Genomic DNA, 17,089 nt, shown 5'->3' with positions numbered 1-17,089 from the left:
CACACACATACAATAATGTAATTAAGTAAAAGCACAGAGGTACAGAATAAATAAGTCAAAAAAAAACAACAACAAACCAAATAAATTAGAGATTGAGTTACAACCCTCTATAAGAAAAGTATACTTCAATACAAGAGTAAGTTTTGCAATAAAATATTTTACATGGAAAATAGTCTTTATGCACAACTGCACGCATTTCATACTGTTTCATTATAATTATGTATCAGTATACTGTGTCATGTAGGGCTGAGATAATTAATCGATTATTGATTGATTGTTAAATTAATCACCAATTTTTGTGATAATCAATTAATCAATTTGAGGAATTTTCTAAGGAAAAAGGTAAAATACCAGCTGAATAGTTTCTTCTTTTTTTTTTTCTTTTTTTTTAGCACTCTATGACAGTAAACTGAATATCTTTGGGTGGTGAGTACAACAAGACATTTGAGGATGTCAGCTTAGGTTTTTGGAAACACTGATTTTCACAATTTTCTGACATTTTAAAACACCTATTAGTTAATTAATCGAGAAAATAATCAACCAATTAATCGACTATAATGGTTAGTTGCAGCCCTTGTAACCATTCATTATTACTGGAGCTGGTCAAAGAGGACTTGATAACTCTTTGATATACATTTGGGTATTTTAATATATGATAAAGTAACTGTCACATAAATGTAGAAGTCGAGTAGAAGCAGAAAAATGGAAGAACTCAAGCAAAGTAGAAGTAACTCAAAATTGTTCTTAAATGAAACACATGAGTACATGTACTCTATTACTTTCTACCACATATAAAACAATGTCAGCAAAATATACCAACAATATCAAAACTAAAAGTATTAATAGGAAACGGGAAAAAAGCACATTTAAGTCACAAATTATTATATTATGACTCTTACTGGTGCATTCATGTGCAAGCAGGTTTTTATTGTTCCAGTTGGTTGGGGTGGAACTACTTTTGACATACTTTAGAAGTATTGACTAAAACAAAGCAATTAAAATTAATCTGGTAAGTCAGTAAACAAGTCTAAGTTATGGAAAGTGAAGGAATATTGTGTGTCTTTCTTAGTCATGATGTTTTTTATTACTAAAAGAGTGGTTTGTTAGTTGGAATTATTAATAACTGACTGATTTTAAAAAAGCAGTACAATGTACACACATGCTCCTTCTCACTTATCATCCATCCCTTCATGTTGGCAACAAGGGAACATGCTTCAGATATATATGAGTATTAATGGCTGACTCAAGCACGGGCTATTATAAGCAGTTCCAGTGGACAGAAGCGAGACAGACGGACAGATAGACAAGACAGACAGACAGAGGACCAAGAGCTGCGTGAATGGACGAGGGACAGAGAAGGTGGAGAAGGCCCTGTGTTACCTAACTAAACCTGCAAAAAACAACAGCCAGTCCAGTTGAAGGATTAACTCCTTGTCCGTGCCGTAAGTGAACCAAGAATAACACAGATTACAGGTGTGTGTGTGTGTGTGTGTGTCTGCTGTGTGGTTGCCATAGATGTGCACTGGGATCCAATCATGTGTCAGCCCAAATATGGGGCTGAGCTTGGGCGTGGGTCTCTGGAGCCATGATTGATACTGGTTTTAATGTGGATTATAGGGGTTATCTTAATGTGTTTTCCCAAAGTAAAGCTGGGCAAGTAAGGTCATCCATTGCTTATGAATGTGAGCCTCCCTGGGTGCCTTGGGGTATCTTGTGACAATGTCCTGGAGGTGACATAGTGAGAGGCATTCAGTGGCTGCAGCAAAGCCAGAGTATATTTAGCCGTTGTCCTCAAACTCACTTTACATGGTAGCCTAATACAAACTCTTCCCTCAGGGGAGTTAACACATTTAGAGCAGAAAAATATAGTTTTTTACAGCCAAAGCAAATGCAAATACAGATACAGCATAAATCTGTTATATTGGTCTGCAAGTATTTTTAGATGTATGGACAGTACAAATGACTCTGGGTAGGAATTAACTTACAGTTGTCTGGCTTTAGCATGTTACCTGTTGTCCACTTTAATGTAATAGTTCAACATTTTGGGAAAAACGCTTGTTCAACTTTTTTTTCCCGAGAGTTATGAGAAGACCAGTACTCTCTCATATCTGTACAGTAAATATGACGCTGGAGTCAGTAGCCAGTTAGCTTAGCACAAAGATTGAAAGCAGGGTAAACTAGCCTGGCTATGTCCAAATGCACTTTTAAAGCTCATCAATTAATGTGTTATATCTCAAAGTGTAAATATGACAATTGTTTTGTAGTATTTGTTGAGGCATTGTATCAGTGACATCACGTATTAATTTGTTATTTCCTCCCTAGTAACAATAGATGAAAATGAACTTATTAGCTAACTCTGGTACATTTAAACTGATGTTTAAACTGAAATGTTTATTAATGTGCATTGTCCTTGGTAAAATAAATAGAAAGATTAAATTAAAATGTGATATTATGGGGGTTATGTGCTATTTCGTGGGTGGGACAAGTTGCCAGGGAGGTGGTTTCAAATTAGAAATTTGGTTTTAAATTAGATACAACATAGGAAATAGTGAGCTTTAGAGGTGTTTGTAGATGGATTTTGTCACCTCTGGACATAGCCATGCTGGCTCTTTCAGTCATTCTTTGTGCTAAGCTAAGCTAAGCTAATGGGTATAGCTTTATATTTATTGGAGAGATATGAGAGGTGTACTCAAATCATTGTTTTTCAAGTCACAAGTAAGTCTTGAGTCTTAACACTTAAGTCCCAAGCCAAGACAGGCAAGTCTCAAGTCTTAAACTTTGAGTTTCGAGTCCTTGCAAATCATAATTTGCTCCTCATCTAATGTAATGACATTTTAACAACAGAGCCTCGATTAATTGTTCTTTGTGCAGCTTCAAATGCCAAAGAAGTTGTTGCATCTCTGTCTAATTTTTGACCTGCATGTTTTGCATAATGCAATTCTTTCAGCTGGAGCACATGAACATAACATTAGTTCTTCATGGTTCTCTCATGCAGTTTGATTGTATGCTGTTTGATTAATTCAGACAAAGTGGATCTGGGGAGTTAAGCATCAAGTTTCTGAGAATAAGTAGCATCTACATTAGTTGATTCAGGAAATGAAAGCAAAATAATGTATTTGTAGCACACATTTACAATAACAGACTTTTTAATCTTTTGGCTTGGGGTAAGGTATCAAGTACTTTCAAGTAAAAAAACATGAAGTCACAAATCACCATTGTTACGGTCCAAGTCAAGTTGGAAGTCTTGTGATTTTGTAAAGTCAAGTCTAAAGTCATCAAATATGTGTTAGTCTGACTCAAGTCCAAGTCATGTTACTCAAGTCCACACCTCTGTGTGTTAATATTCTCATCTTAGTCTCAACAGGAAAGCAAATAAGCATTTCCCACAATGTTGAATGAACTCTTTGAAATACAAAGTCAGTAGTTCCACTGGTTGAATATTGACCTTTATTTTACTTTGATTTAACTCACTGGATTTGCACAACATCAGTGGCACTTTGTATTTCCTGAAGTACAGTGATAAGGTGAATCCTGATAAAAAACAACATTATCCATTATTGGCTTCCATGATTGAATCAATACCAAAAACAAAAGAGGCATTATAGATAAAGAGAAGAATTTAGAGAATGGGTGTTTAGTGTTCAGACAGATGAGATGGATTCTGAACTTACATTCAGCTCGATGTACTTTTTGTTATTGACACTGTATTAGTTTACACCACAGAGTCACACCTTAGGAGACCTGAAACCTGAGCCGAGCTGTCCTGTCAGCACAGACTGCTGGCTCTTCTAATGCAGGTCAGTAGGTCTGTAGATGTCTCCTGCACTGACCCTGTGCTTTCTCCTCCACAGAACATGTCCCTGCCCTCGGTGATGGTGTTGCCCCTGCTCATAGTGGTGGCAGCGGGGGTCTATTACATCTACAATGAGGTCATGCAGTTCATGTCCAAGTCCTTAGTGCGAAACAAAGTGGTGGTGATCACTGACGCTGTGTCCGGGGTGGGAACCGGTAAATGATCCCTCTCGTGTTTTGAATTTTTAACCTTACTTTCATTGCCATGGAGGTTTGTTTCCACCCTTCATTCTTAGTTTCTCTGTCTGTCAGCATGATGTCTCTAAAACAGATTCTATGAAATTTCACTAGACTTACAAGACCTTAGGGGCTGAGGAACAATTGATTTCAGCTTAGGTGGTGATTCAGATCTTGGATTTGCGCCAGCTTATTGCAACCATGACTAAAAGTAATGGAGACAGACTCAATTTTAAGTGTTGCTTTAAATGGTATGTTTATGGCGATAGTTTTTCTTTTTTTTTTTTTTTTTTTTTTAGGAAATACTCTTACTAGCCTTCTTGCAGAGAGTTAGAAAAGGGAATCAATACAACTGTACAACTGCCCTGTCTGGTGTGCCCTAATGGGACCTAATGCTGCCTTCTTTTATTCTCGGAAGTTGGAGCTGGGAATGATGTCATGCGGAAGCTGGTGGCATTCCAGTAAACTAGTTGGAAAGTCAAATACATAAATAATAAACAAGTCAGAAAACCAAGATGGACACCACCAGGAAAGCCACTGTTGATCTAGCCAGGTTAGCTGTTGTTAGCAATAGCTATTGATAACAACAAATTTCACAGTATTTTGCACATACCAACACCAATGCAACGTGGGCACAGACTGAACTTGAACTGCACTGTGTGTATGACTGATTTAATGAGACACAAATGGAACGAACCATAAATTTTACATTTACTGGGGGTAAACTATGTTTTCATTAGTGTACCATCACAAAAAAATACAGCCACAGAGGGTGTTGGTCCTCATCCATGGAGTCCGCCATGTTGCACACCCAGGTTTCTACAGCAGCCCAGAACAGACAAACCAAACACTCACACATCTGCTATAAGTTCTCCTACACAGAAGAACAGACTGAAACGAGCTGTTTGCAATCTGCAAGCTCACCACTAGGTGCCACTAAATCCTACACATAATCCTTTAAGGGCATCAGACATTTTTACAGCTATTCTGTCCTTTTTGTTTACAAAATTAAAGCTTACAAGTGACAGTAGCTAAAAATTGAAGGTCAGCTGTATAGCTTTGTAACTTTTTTCAACATAATTCCAACATACTATTTGGTCAAGAGCTGTCTGTGGTCTTAGATTTATAGCTAACATTAGCTAACCAGGGGTGTTTCCTGACTTTTCTGGCAGAGCTGGCCCCAGTGGGGCACTGACTATGCAGGGGTGGGGGACACATGCGCACACATGTGCACATTAATGTGCATCCATTGTTCATCTATCCTGAGGTTGTGAGACTAAGACATCCTAAAACATACTTTACATACTGTACGACCAATCATCAAGTGTCTGGCTGCTAACTGTAGCTATAGCATAAAGACAAGAGAGTGGCATGAATCCTCTTATCTAACTCTCAGGAAGAGAGCAAATAGGTGCCTTTCACAAAATGTCAATCTATTTCTTCTAAATAAAGTGACAAATGTATTCACCATGATATTTTTCTCTCTGTTCAGAGTGTGCCCATCTCTTCCATAAGGGCGGAGCCAGACTCATTCTGTGTGGTACTAGCTGGGATAAGCTGGAGTCTCTGTATGACTCTCTGACTCATGACGCTGATCCGAGAGAGGTGAGGAAATCACATAAATCAAAATCGCGCATGCCGGCATTATCTCAGTTTGAAACACCATAAACATGCCAGACTCTGAGTAAACCCTTCCAAACTAAAACCATTAGTCTTTTTTGTGGTGCTGAGTCATCTTTTTGGCAAAGTGTCCCACTGAGAAACAAATCCTTCACTATGACTGCTCCAGTAAACACGATTATCTCATGTCTATTAATACACACTGGAAACTTATGCAGTTCAATTCTTATCAGAGAGAAAAGCTGTTACCATACCTCAAAAATCCCTCAAATAGCCCCCAGAAATTAAAGGGACAGTTTACCCCAAAACCAAAAATACATATTTTCCCCCTGGCCTGGTCGCACTGTTCTTCCATCTAGATTTTTTTGTTGTGAGTTGCAGAGTTTTGGATATATCGCCATAGAGATGTCTGTCTTCTTTCCAGTATAATGGAACTAAATGGCATTTGGCTTGTGGTGCTCAAAGCACTAAAATAAACATGTGAAAAATTCAAAACCAGTGTCTCTTTTCAAAAATCATGAGCAGTTTTGTGTGGGAACTACTTTCTGTCTGTTAGAAAGAAAGTAGTTCCAGTAGATTCTACTGCATAAAGAAAGTAGTATTATTTTTAGCAATTGGGTCATGTTTTTTTTTTTTTGAAAAAGACACTGGTTTTGAAATATTCAAATGCATTTTTTAGTGCTCTGAGCATGACAGGACCTGTGCCATTTAGTCCCTTTTTAGAGAAACCAGACATCTCTACAGCCAATGTCTCCAAAACTCTGCAACTCACACCCAAAAAAAAAATCCAGATGGATAAACAGTCCTGTCCCTTTAACACACACTGAGTTTAAAGCAAGAGAATAGCAGGTTCTGTCCTTGTTTTTATCATGATCCTCTGCTCTGTCACCACCTCCCCGATCACCACTTCCTTTCTTTTGTCAACACAATAGCAGGATATCCTGTCTGACAGCACACTGTCCCCCATGTATCTTCTGTACACAGGCCAGAGCAGATGTGTTTATATGAAAACAGCACATAAATAGATAACAATATCATCTCATTATTGATGTTTCAGCTGCTGATCTTGTTATAATGACAAATCGTACCTACCTACCTACCAAGTTGTAACAAGAGATCACTTTAACTTGTTATATTAAGAAACTGACATGTCACTACACAATGCCAGTGTGCCTCGTTAAGGCAACAAACTTAATGAAAAAACCTTGTTATGAGGCATTATAAACCTTTATTAAAAATTCACCAGTGGAAAGTTGATAGGAAGTGAGGGGAGAGAGAATGAAATCATACGCAAAGTTCCCTGGCCAGATGTTAACCAGGAATGCTGTGGTTCATGGTCTGTGCCTGAACCCCCGAGCTCCAAGCTCCTGAATCAAGAAACTTACTTCTGTACCACATTAGAATGAAACCTCCATATGTTGTTTTGATGAGAAGAAGCGCGTGTCCTTCATTGGCTATCAAAGTGACCATGAATTGATTTTTCTTAGGATGAGACATGGTGAAAATATAATCAAAGTAATTTGAAGATTGTGTCAAAAAGTACACAAGCACATAAAGTATGGTGATAATAAAGATACTGGGTACTCTTGAGTAAATTATTTTCCTGCATATATTCAGTTTTACATCTGGATAAAACATAACCACCATCTCATTTTATTACTGATCATCCAGTTAGGTGAGGACTGGGATGAAGATATAACTTTGTTTGTATTTAAATTTAGAACATTTTGCATAGAGATACATTTATTTAGAGTGGTATTAATCTTTTCATCTGTCACCAAGAAAGCGTATTCCCCACAATGTTAAACCATTCCTTTAAAGTAGAATATTTTTTTAATGAGTAAAAATGAGAAAGATTTGTCATTATAACATGAATGTCTTGATATAGCATGAAAACATTTGTGTTGTTGCAAGAAAATATTGTCATTCTACCAAGAAGCTGAGCTAATATTTTTTGTCATGTTGGCAGCAACACAACATTTTTTTAATTTAAAATGTGCCAAAAAATGCCCCCCAAATATTACACATATATCATACATTTTCTCCCTTTTTCATCCCCCTGCCCATCCATAGCACACACATACTCCTACACACCACTCAGATTGATGCCTGATGAGCAAAACATATTGACCACACATACCGTAAAGCAGTGGAGTGACATAACCCTGTGTCTCCCCAGACATTTGCCCCAAAGCTGGTGATCCTGGACTTCGGTAACATGGACAGCATGGAGGACGTGGTGGCCGAGGTGGTGGAGTGTTACGGCTGCGTGGATGTGTTGATCTGTAACAGCAGCGTGAAACTGAAGGCCCCGGTTCAGAGCGTCTCCCTGGAACAGGACAGAAACGTCATGGACATCAATTACTTCGGCCCCAGCACTCTGGCCAAAGGTGGGCCACGCATTCCTGCGAAAACCACCACCACCAAACACACTACGGCCACTATCTGTATGACGTTGGCTCTGAGTGATATTTTTGGTGTTGCAGGTGTTCTTCCAGCAATGATCTCAAGAAGATCGGGGCAAATTGTGCTGGTCAACAGCATCCAGGGAAGACTGGCTGTCCCATTCAGAAGTTCATGTGAGTCTCTATGGGCTTTTCTTAACTACATGTAAAGAATCGGTGTAAGATTTAGGTGGATCTATTGGCAGAATATGGTAGAAATTGAAGAAGTATGTTTTCATTGGTGTATAATCACCCGAAAATAAGATTGGTTGTGTTTTAATGACCTTATAAAGAGCCTTTTGTATCAACAGACACGCAGGACCTCTTGTCATGCCTCTAGCTCTAAACAGACAAACCAGTCATTGGGTCCCGATAAAGCCTTTCATGCTTTTTGCCAGTTTCACAACCATCATAGATTCCTCTACGTGGGAGGGAGCAGCGAGGTGTTTCCAATCTGCAAGCTCAGGGCTGGATGCCACTAAATCCTACACCCAAATGATGAAAAATTTATTTTCTCACACTGTTTTTACTTCAGGCTTCCTGGTGTGCTACTGACGTGTGAGCAAGAGGGTCAAAGTTCAAGGGACAATGTTTTGATCGTACGCCGTCGTACATCCAAAGTGTATGCACACTGCATGCAACAATGTGTGCTTTGTAGGCAATTTGGAAAGAGTCTCAGCACGTTACGGTGTCCTTTGACATGCTAAAAACAGTACGGCACACCTACTGTCATTAATAAACACAGAGACATGATTCTGGAGAGAGATGTTGCCACTGAATTTTTCTCTGTCACTTTTCAAAGAGTGAGCAACACAAACAAAATTCCATTCTTTTCCATTATGATGAAGTGGAGGCATCAATCTCACCGATTGATGCCTTAAAGCTGCAGTAGGCAATATTATCTCAGTTTAAATAACTCATGTTGACCACTGCATGTCGCTAACAATATTTAATAACTTAAAAAAGAAGTTTTTATTTTGTTTTTTTTTTTATCTGAGGCATGAATAGAACAATCAGTCAGGTTAGCTAGCTAGTAACTAGCCAATCACTGCAACTCTGTAAACACAAGGGTCGTCTGGGTTCTACATGTCTCTGTGTCTCTGTTGTTTCTTACCTCTGAGTCAGACATATCTAGCCGAGCTGATCAGACGTTAGTTTGCTGGTTAGTTGACGTCACTGACATTCTGCTATGAGCCCAGCAAAAGGAGAGGTGGGACCAAGTTCTTGTTTAGCAAGTCTCAAGTCTTTTCACTCAAGCCCCAGGTCAAGACAAACAAGTCCCAAGTCTTTAAATTTGAGTTTCAAGTCATGATGTACTCTTCATCGAATGTAGTGCTTACCGTTTTTTGTGCAACTTCAAATGTCGATCAAAGTTGTTGCATCTCCAACTGTAATTAAAATGATCTTTGTAGCCTAACGTTCCTGTGTTCTTTGTGGTTCTCTCCTGCAACCTGATCGAATGCTGTCGGACTGGTTCAAACAAAATGGATATGGGTACTTAAATATTGACTTTGGCAATGAATAGTGCTATAGTTGATTCAGAAAATAAAGGGAAATAACAAACTTTTTAATCTTTGGATTTGCTGGAAAGTATCAAGTATCATCAAGTATTTTCAAAAGGCTCAAGTCCAAGTGAAGTCACGAGTCAATGGTGTTAAAGTTCAAGTCAGGCTGCAAGTTTTGATTTTCTCGAGTTGAGTTTAAAGACATCAAATATGTGACTTGTGTCTGACTCAAGTCCAAAGACATGCTACACTAGACATGCTATACTAGTTTTAAAGGGACAAATAATTTTTATGTAGTTTCATAATATGGTTGAAGTGACCATTTAAAGTGTCATCTTTAGAAAATTAGGCTCACTGTTCCCTCTAGCTCTGTAGAACTGTAATATTACCAACCTGCTGAGGTTTCAAACGTGTGCTCACAGTGCGGTGTAACAGACACCGCAAAAAACAATTAAACAAAGTATGTCCTCTGCAATGTTTGGAATGAGACTTTTTACACGTGTGGATGTTTGTCTTGGCACCTGTCAGATGCTGCATCCAAGCACGCGGCGCAGGCCTTCTTTGACTGTCTGCGGGCCGAAGTGGAGGAGTATGGCGTAGTCGTCAGCACCATCAGTCATACCTTCATCAACGCCTCCGAGCTGCCGCCTGTCGAGGAGCCCGACCCCCAACCAAACACTCTGGCTGCATGTGAGTAACACAACTGGTATGGAAGTGACTGACAGGATATTCACACATGAAAAATCATTACAGACTTTATGGGAGGAGAGAAAATAGTTGCTCATAAGTATTTTTAAATGTTTGGAATGTCCCTTTTCTGTAGTCAAGTAATATACACTCTTAGATATAAAGGTGCTAACTTGAAGCATGAGGGTTTTTGCCTGTTCCCCATAGGAGAACCCTTTTTGGTTCCTGATAGATCCTTTTATAAGAGTTCTACTTTCTTAACCATTTAGGAGGGTTATGCCCAGAACCATTTGTTAAAGGTTTTGCACAAACCCCCCTATGAGATGTTATCCAGAGAACCCTTTTGTACTGTAATGGTTCCTCCCAGAACCCTGTCTGGGGGTTCTATCAAGAACCTCGAGCCTTCAGAGAGAACCCTTTTGGAACCCTCCTTTCTAAGAGTGTATCTGTCCTTCCACAGTTATCGCCAAGCAGATGACCCATGGCGTGCGCCCGGCCGTCCTGGCCAATGAGATTATGCAGACGGTGAACAGGAAGAGGAAGGAGGTCGTGCTGGCCCACCCCATCCCCTGGGTGGCCCTGTACCTCCGCTCCCTCCTCCCCTCCTTCCTCTTCGCCGTGCTGGGTGCTGGAGTGAAGGACTCGGTGCTGGTTGAGCAGCTGCAGTAGGAGAGAGGCTGAAACACGGGATGGATCAGACAGACATGTGGAATAAAGCAACAGCTGGAATGGTACATGTGACACAAGACTGGATCAGCAACTGGACAAAGCAATCAACTGCCCTCGGGCCCCAGACCCCCATGGGGCTTTAGTTTGTGGTAATTTAAGTAAAGTTATAATCCTTAAAGAGTTTTGGAGGTATCGGCCATAGAGATGTCTGCCTTCTCTCCAGTGCAATGGAACCAGATGGAACTCAGCTTGTAGTGCTCAAAGTGCCAAAAAAAAGTTTGAAAAGTTCAAAAGTAGTGTCTCTTTCAAAAAATCATAACCCAATTGATCAAGATAAAACAGAGAACTTGTTGTGAGCAGTTTCATGCAGGAACTACTTTCTTTCTGTAGTTGAATCTACCAAAACTACTGGAACGACTCAAAAAGAAAGTAGTTCCGACAAGAAACTGCCCACAACAAGGTCTGTGGATTATTTTGAGTAACATGATTTCTGGAAAGAGACACAAGTGTAGAATTTTTCAAATGTATTTTTTTTGGTGTTCTGAGCACCATTTAGTCCAATTATGTTAGAGAGAAGGCAAACATCTCTACGGCCGATATCTCCAAAACTCTGCAACTCACACCAAAAAGATGTAGATGGATGAACAGCACTAGAGGCCAGAGGAAGAATGTATATTTTTGATTTTGGGGTGAACTATCCCTTTAAGACTTAAATGAAATTAAACATTTGTGTATGAAGATTAAATAATTATAAATCAAATCAAATTAATATAGTGAATAATTATCTTGCCATTGTTTTTCACTTGATCAGATGTACAAGATGCACAAATCTGAGTAATGCACTGTATGTACAGAAACACATTATAAGCAGGGTGTTCAGATGTGCACTGTTTCATGTAAAAAACAGATGGGACACAGATCTGAAGCAGGGAGTTTAAATGCAGGTATTTGCAGGGATATGCAGCATTAGAATGTAACAAAGTTCAGTTTTGAGGTACATGATTTCAATATATATATTTAATGCAACAGGCAAATAGTGGTGGGTAATAAATGGATACAACATATTATCATGACATTTTGTGTAGTAATATTGTATCAGTGCACTGATGCCAATTATCAGTCTTTTATTATATGAACTATTAATGCGGCAAATGCAAACTTTTTGGTACCAGAATAATAAAATCAGTCGTCTTTTCAGTCCACTAGATGGTGCTGAGTCTTTTTTCTGCTGAGGTCAGCAGAGGTCACAGTCAGTGGGATTGCTAGTTTTTTTTGGTCAGTGTTGGTCGGTCTGTCTGCTTCACAATCCCATTGTGCAGCAATAAAAATGATTGAAATGAGACCGAACACTTTATCTTATTAGATAAAACAGATGTTGAAGAAAGTTTTCCTGTGGGGCCATAATTTGCAGTTGAAAAAGGGTAATAAATCTCAGCGTAGCAAAGCAAGGAAGCAAAACTTTGTTTTTGTGGCGCATTTCATTTCAGGTGGACGCACACGTGCTGCACAGAGAGCGAGTCATGAAAGCTGCAGCCACAAGAACAAATGTATGAAAAATACTGGAGACAAAACTAACTAACTAACTTTTGGGATACAAAATAAAATAAATCGACCAATAAAATAATAAAGCGTGAGGATTAAACCTGCAATTTATGCTGCTGCAATACTTGCAGTAATACATATTGTGACTTAAAGTGACTACAAAGAACTTTCATATTGTGCTCATTTTGGAGGCCCCTGAGTGTGGACAAAAGTGGAAAAATAAAATTAAGAATTGGCCAACTTGGACTAGGAAACTGTAAACATGGGGTCTGATCTGATTTCACAGAGAAACAATATGTAGAAAGTTCAAACTAGCTCCACCTCAACCAGCTGTAACATTAAAATGTTGTGTTACATGTTAATACAGCAGTATTAATAAATGATGTAAAATTTGAAAATAATACTTTACTTCTACCACTTCTTCGGGACAAAATTTATGTTGATTACAGGTTATCCACATCCATTATTTTCCATATCAGAGGGCAAGGGTTTGATTGAAACTATCGATCCAGTATTCTGCTGTATATTTAATACACACTAGAAAAATTTCAGTTGTGAGTGCATTTCTCTGTGTGTCCTCTAGGTGGCAGCAACACATAGTTATTAATGATACTGAATGAACTAAACTGATACTGAATGTGACTGAAGGATCAGTCTGTGCAGACCTCCTTTCACAATCACTTGTTTATGTGGGGCAAAGTGTCCCAGTGTTTGCTCTTTTATAATATTAACAAATTCTCCCAATTTTTCTGCTATGACATATCTGATGAAAAGGCATCAAATGATGAATTTTGACCCATTTTGTCAGATTTGTTGTGAACTGGTGCTACTTCGACTCTAATGCTGCAATTGTTGCCTGTGCATTGCAATATATATTAAAAAAATATACTTCTCTACAACAAATGTTGTCTACCAAAGACCTCCTTCAGGCAGCTGTGATGTTTACACAGATGCAATATGTCCAATTACATGTCATTCATAGATTTATTGCAGTCATCAGTGCGGGGCTGGAGGACAGGCTGGTATTATCCTGCCAGGATTACACTGGGGGGATCAATGCTGCTCCATGTGCTCTGAACATGATGGATATTTGATTTGGTGATTGCTTGATATATAAAATAACACATTAAGAAGATTCATGGGTCGCATTTATTTGACAGAGCACTAAGAAATCACAGACCTTACTTTGTATCTAATTAGACAAAAAGAGAAATATGTTCTTTATTAGATGGTATTAAACCTTTCATCAGACCCTTAGTAGACTTAATTATTAAAGGATAATTATAGACTATAGATTATAGTTGCGATGTTTTTAAGCCTTTTTTTCCCAATAGAAATTGCAGGATAAAGTGAAAATTGCAGAAAGTTGCTTTTTTGTACAAATTATTAAAAATCAAAGGAAAGTTATTGTAGTTAGAATAAAACCACACTAAATTCTGAGTACCTAACCTTACTAAAAAGGCTCAGAATTACAAAATTCTAACAAACTATGCTTTATTTGTAAATGAAGAAGTGCACCTAGGGGATATCCCACAAAGAAGCAAAATCTTTGTAGAGCTCAAAGCACATCATCATAAAGTAGAAAAGTGCACAGAGCAGTGATAAATGTCAGTAACAATGACAAAACTTGTGTTCTTTTCAGTACCAATGACAGAGAGAAAAAGTAAATATCTTAACACTGAGTGAGTTCATTTTGTTTTTGTGGGGGACAGCTATGATTGGTGGAACTTGGGGGAAGCTGGGACGATTGGTCAAATTTGCAGAAATGTTGCAGTGATTGTGTTTTTAGTGAACAGCATTGCAGGTTTTTTTTAGATTATTTTCTGGGGCATTTTGGCTTCATTTGATAGAGACAGCCTAAGATGTGATAGGAAAGGAGGTAGGGAGAGAGGGGACGACACGCAGCAAATGGGCTGCAGGCGGGAGTCGAAACAGCGGCTGCTGCAGAGGACCAACAGCCTCAGCACACGCTCCACCAACCGAACCACAGGGGCGCCCCCATATTGCAGGGTTGTGCAGAATTCATGGGGATAGGTCGAATTTGGGTTAACTGTTGTGATTGCAACATCACAACTTCCTGGAGGAGCTAAATGCAGTGGGAAGCAATATACTTTATTTTACAGTACAGCTCTGTTATAATGTGCCCCTAATTAACCTCAAATAAAGTCTAATAAGGGTGTAATAAACCATCTAATACGGCTAAACAAAGAGGATATCATTTCTATTTTTTATTTAATTTGCGTACCATTACCAGGGTGTTTAATTAGAGTATAACTACTGTCTAATAATGAACATATTATTTCTAGTTTTTGTAGTTTTGCACCATAAAAGAAAGCATGACTGATTCACACTGTGTGAGAAATAACGTGTCTCAGGGCTCCAACTCTGACAAAAGCTCATTTTTCCTGATGTAAATGAGGAGTTAATTCAGCAGGGCCGGTCCAAGCAGTGTGTGCGCAGGGTGCTATCGGCGTCAAGTCCAGCTGGTATGCGTGAGTGTGTCCTCCAGGTCACTCTCCTCTGGGGAGTTCAACATCTTTTGTCTCCGGGGCCGGCGGACAGGAATGTGTGTCTCTAATGTTCACATGAATAAATGCAGCTCTATGACATTTCCACATGTCAAACAGGAAGGAGTTCCTCAGAGCACTCAGCTGGACTCTCCAAATTGGCGTTTTGATCTAACATCACATTTACATATGTCACACAGCACTGCCAGATCATGTATGTTTCATTGCATGCAGCGGGGAGGTCAGTCCCACATATGAATAATTGTTTAACAGGAGTTTCCAGAGAGATCACCGCGCGTGTTGTATTATATCAGCCATGAAATTGTCAGATTCATCTCTGCTTAAAGGTAAATCAAAGACAAATGCATCGGGGTGTGCAGTAATATCTGAGAATGATCTAAGCCTAATAGTTTCTCTCAATCATCTGTCTGAGCAATATGTTGATAAGGCCCAAACACGGCGAGGATGATTGTCCTGAAGCGATATTCAGAGCGATGCATCCTGAATGTGAGCCATGACTTATATATGAGGAGCACCTCACAGGGACGTCTGCTGCTCAGAAATGGTCTTTCCATGAGCGAGGTGATCACCCTTATCAATTTTTAAAGCTCAGGTTATTGACACTAACCTGACTTATGGAGGTTATGCAGAGGCCATGGTAATGATTCCCTAAGCTTTCACATACAACACCAGAGGGGCCGGCTCTTACTTTAAAATATTGGTTGATAGCGGACATTATTGCTCCAATGAGTATTAAGGTAATGTCTGCACAGTGGGGTTCTCTTTGTCCAACTGTTGTTGCTCTGGGTGTTTGTGTTCTGCCCTGGGGTGGATCTGTAAAGACAGACATATAGACAAGACAAAAATAACGCCGCTTTGGGCCATACAACAGTTAGACTGTCCACTTCAAACATCAGGTTCCTTTCTTATCACAACTACACCACATAAAATATTATTTCTGTTTTTGTATTTGTTCGAATTGTTCAGTGTTACTTGCATAACTTGACCCATAAGTATGGGACCATAATTTTAAAAATGGACATCATGCTGTATTGAAGAAGATTTGAAACTAACAATTGACACTATAAACTCATTAGGAAACTTTTTACTGAGGTATTAAATCAAGTGGAAAGTAGGCTCATTTCCTCATAGACTTCTATACAATTAGACTTCTTTTTGCAACCAGTTGACTTGCCCCCTGCTGGCCGTAAGAAAGAATGCAGGTTTAAGGCACTTTCACATTGGCTTTACTTTTCACACCCGAAGGTTAAGTTGACTTATTTTATAGTCTTTACCTCCAACTTTGTTGTCTTTTGGATCACGTCCAATTTGAGTCTTTTGCGGGAAAGGCGGACTCCACCACTGAAAATGAAAACTAACGAAAACTACAACATAATAGCATACTGGAACTGATCAAATTGGTCAAGCAAGTGAAAAATATTTCTTTTTTTTCAAGATATTTTCCAAAAAAAAAAAAAAACATTCAAAATGATCAATACCAAAACCACATTTATGAAATTATTTGTTTTCTTTATTTTTTAAACTTGCTCTTTGTCAGAAAAAAATGTGCTGTTATAATCATCTTTGTTTTGACATGTATTTTTTATTAAAATGTTGGCCCTTTAAAGTTGTGTCCCAGGTTTCCGTCAACTCTGTCAGATTTTTTTTTACAAAAACATGCTTTAATCAGTCACAAAAAGAGTTAGCTATGCCCGAAGGAAAACTACTCAAGCACTGGTAAACTTTCTATTTTTTTCTGTCTCAATTCTCAAGAATGAATAAACAGTCATTATGGCAAGTTGTTATTCTTTTTATGACTGTTAACTTCTACCTTTGATCTGTTTATGGACTAATTTGACAATATCTATACTGAATTAAACATTTTTAGGACTAAAGACATATATTGGCTTGACTTATTTTCAAATACCGCATCCTAAAAAAGCCTTTTGAAATTGCCTGTACTGCACACTGAAGAAGAAGAGTTTGGACAGAGCCGACCTATCAGCCTGAGCGCACTATACAGGATTAAACCATTCTTTCAAGGTATAATCTTAGCATCACATGTCATCTTGAGAAGGGGATTTCT

At 38.7% G+C, this 17,089-nt stretch overlaps 1 protein-coding gene across 1 annotated transcript; it reads left to right on the top strand.

Moving 5' to 3' along the window:
* Positions 1-1,272: 1,272 nt before the first annotated feature.
* On the top strand, positions 1,273-11,423 carry dhrs7cb (dehydrogenase/reductase (SDR family) member 7Cb). The gene is made up of 7 exons (XM_084740608.1): positions 1,273-1,442; positions 3,852-4,008; positions 5,522-5,634; positions 7,829-8,039; positions 8,136-8,228; positions 10,127-10,288; positions 10,746-11,423. The coding sequence occupies exons 2-7, from the start codon at positions 3,855-3,857 to the stop codon at positions 10,952-10,954; spliced, it is 942 nt and encodes a 313-aa protein (XP_084596734.1). The 5' UTR covers positions 1,273-1,442; positions 3,852-3,854; the 3' UTR covers positions 10,955-11,423.
* The last annotated feature ends 5,666 nt before the right edge of the window (positions 11,424-17,089 follow it).

Source organism: Lutjanus erythropterus, chromosome 17 (assembly GCF_056507025.1).
Source record: "Lutjanus erythropterus isolate fLutEry1 chromosome 17, fLutEry1.hap2, whole genome shotgun sequence".
In the NCBI taxonomy this organism is placed as follows: domain Eukaryota; kingdom Metazoa; phylum Chordata; class Actinopteri; order Lutjaniformes; family Lutjanidae; genus Lutjanus; species Lutjanus erythropterus.
The sequence above is the reverse complement of the archived record's forward strand: the minus strand, read 5'-3'. Positions and strand labels throughout refer to the sequence as shown.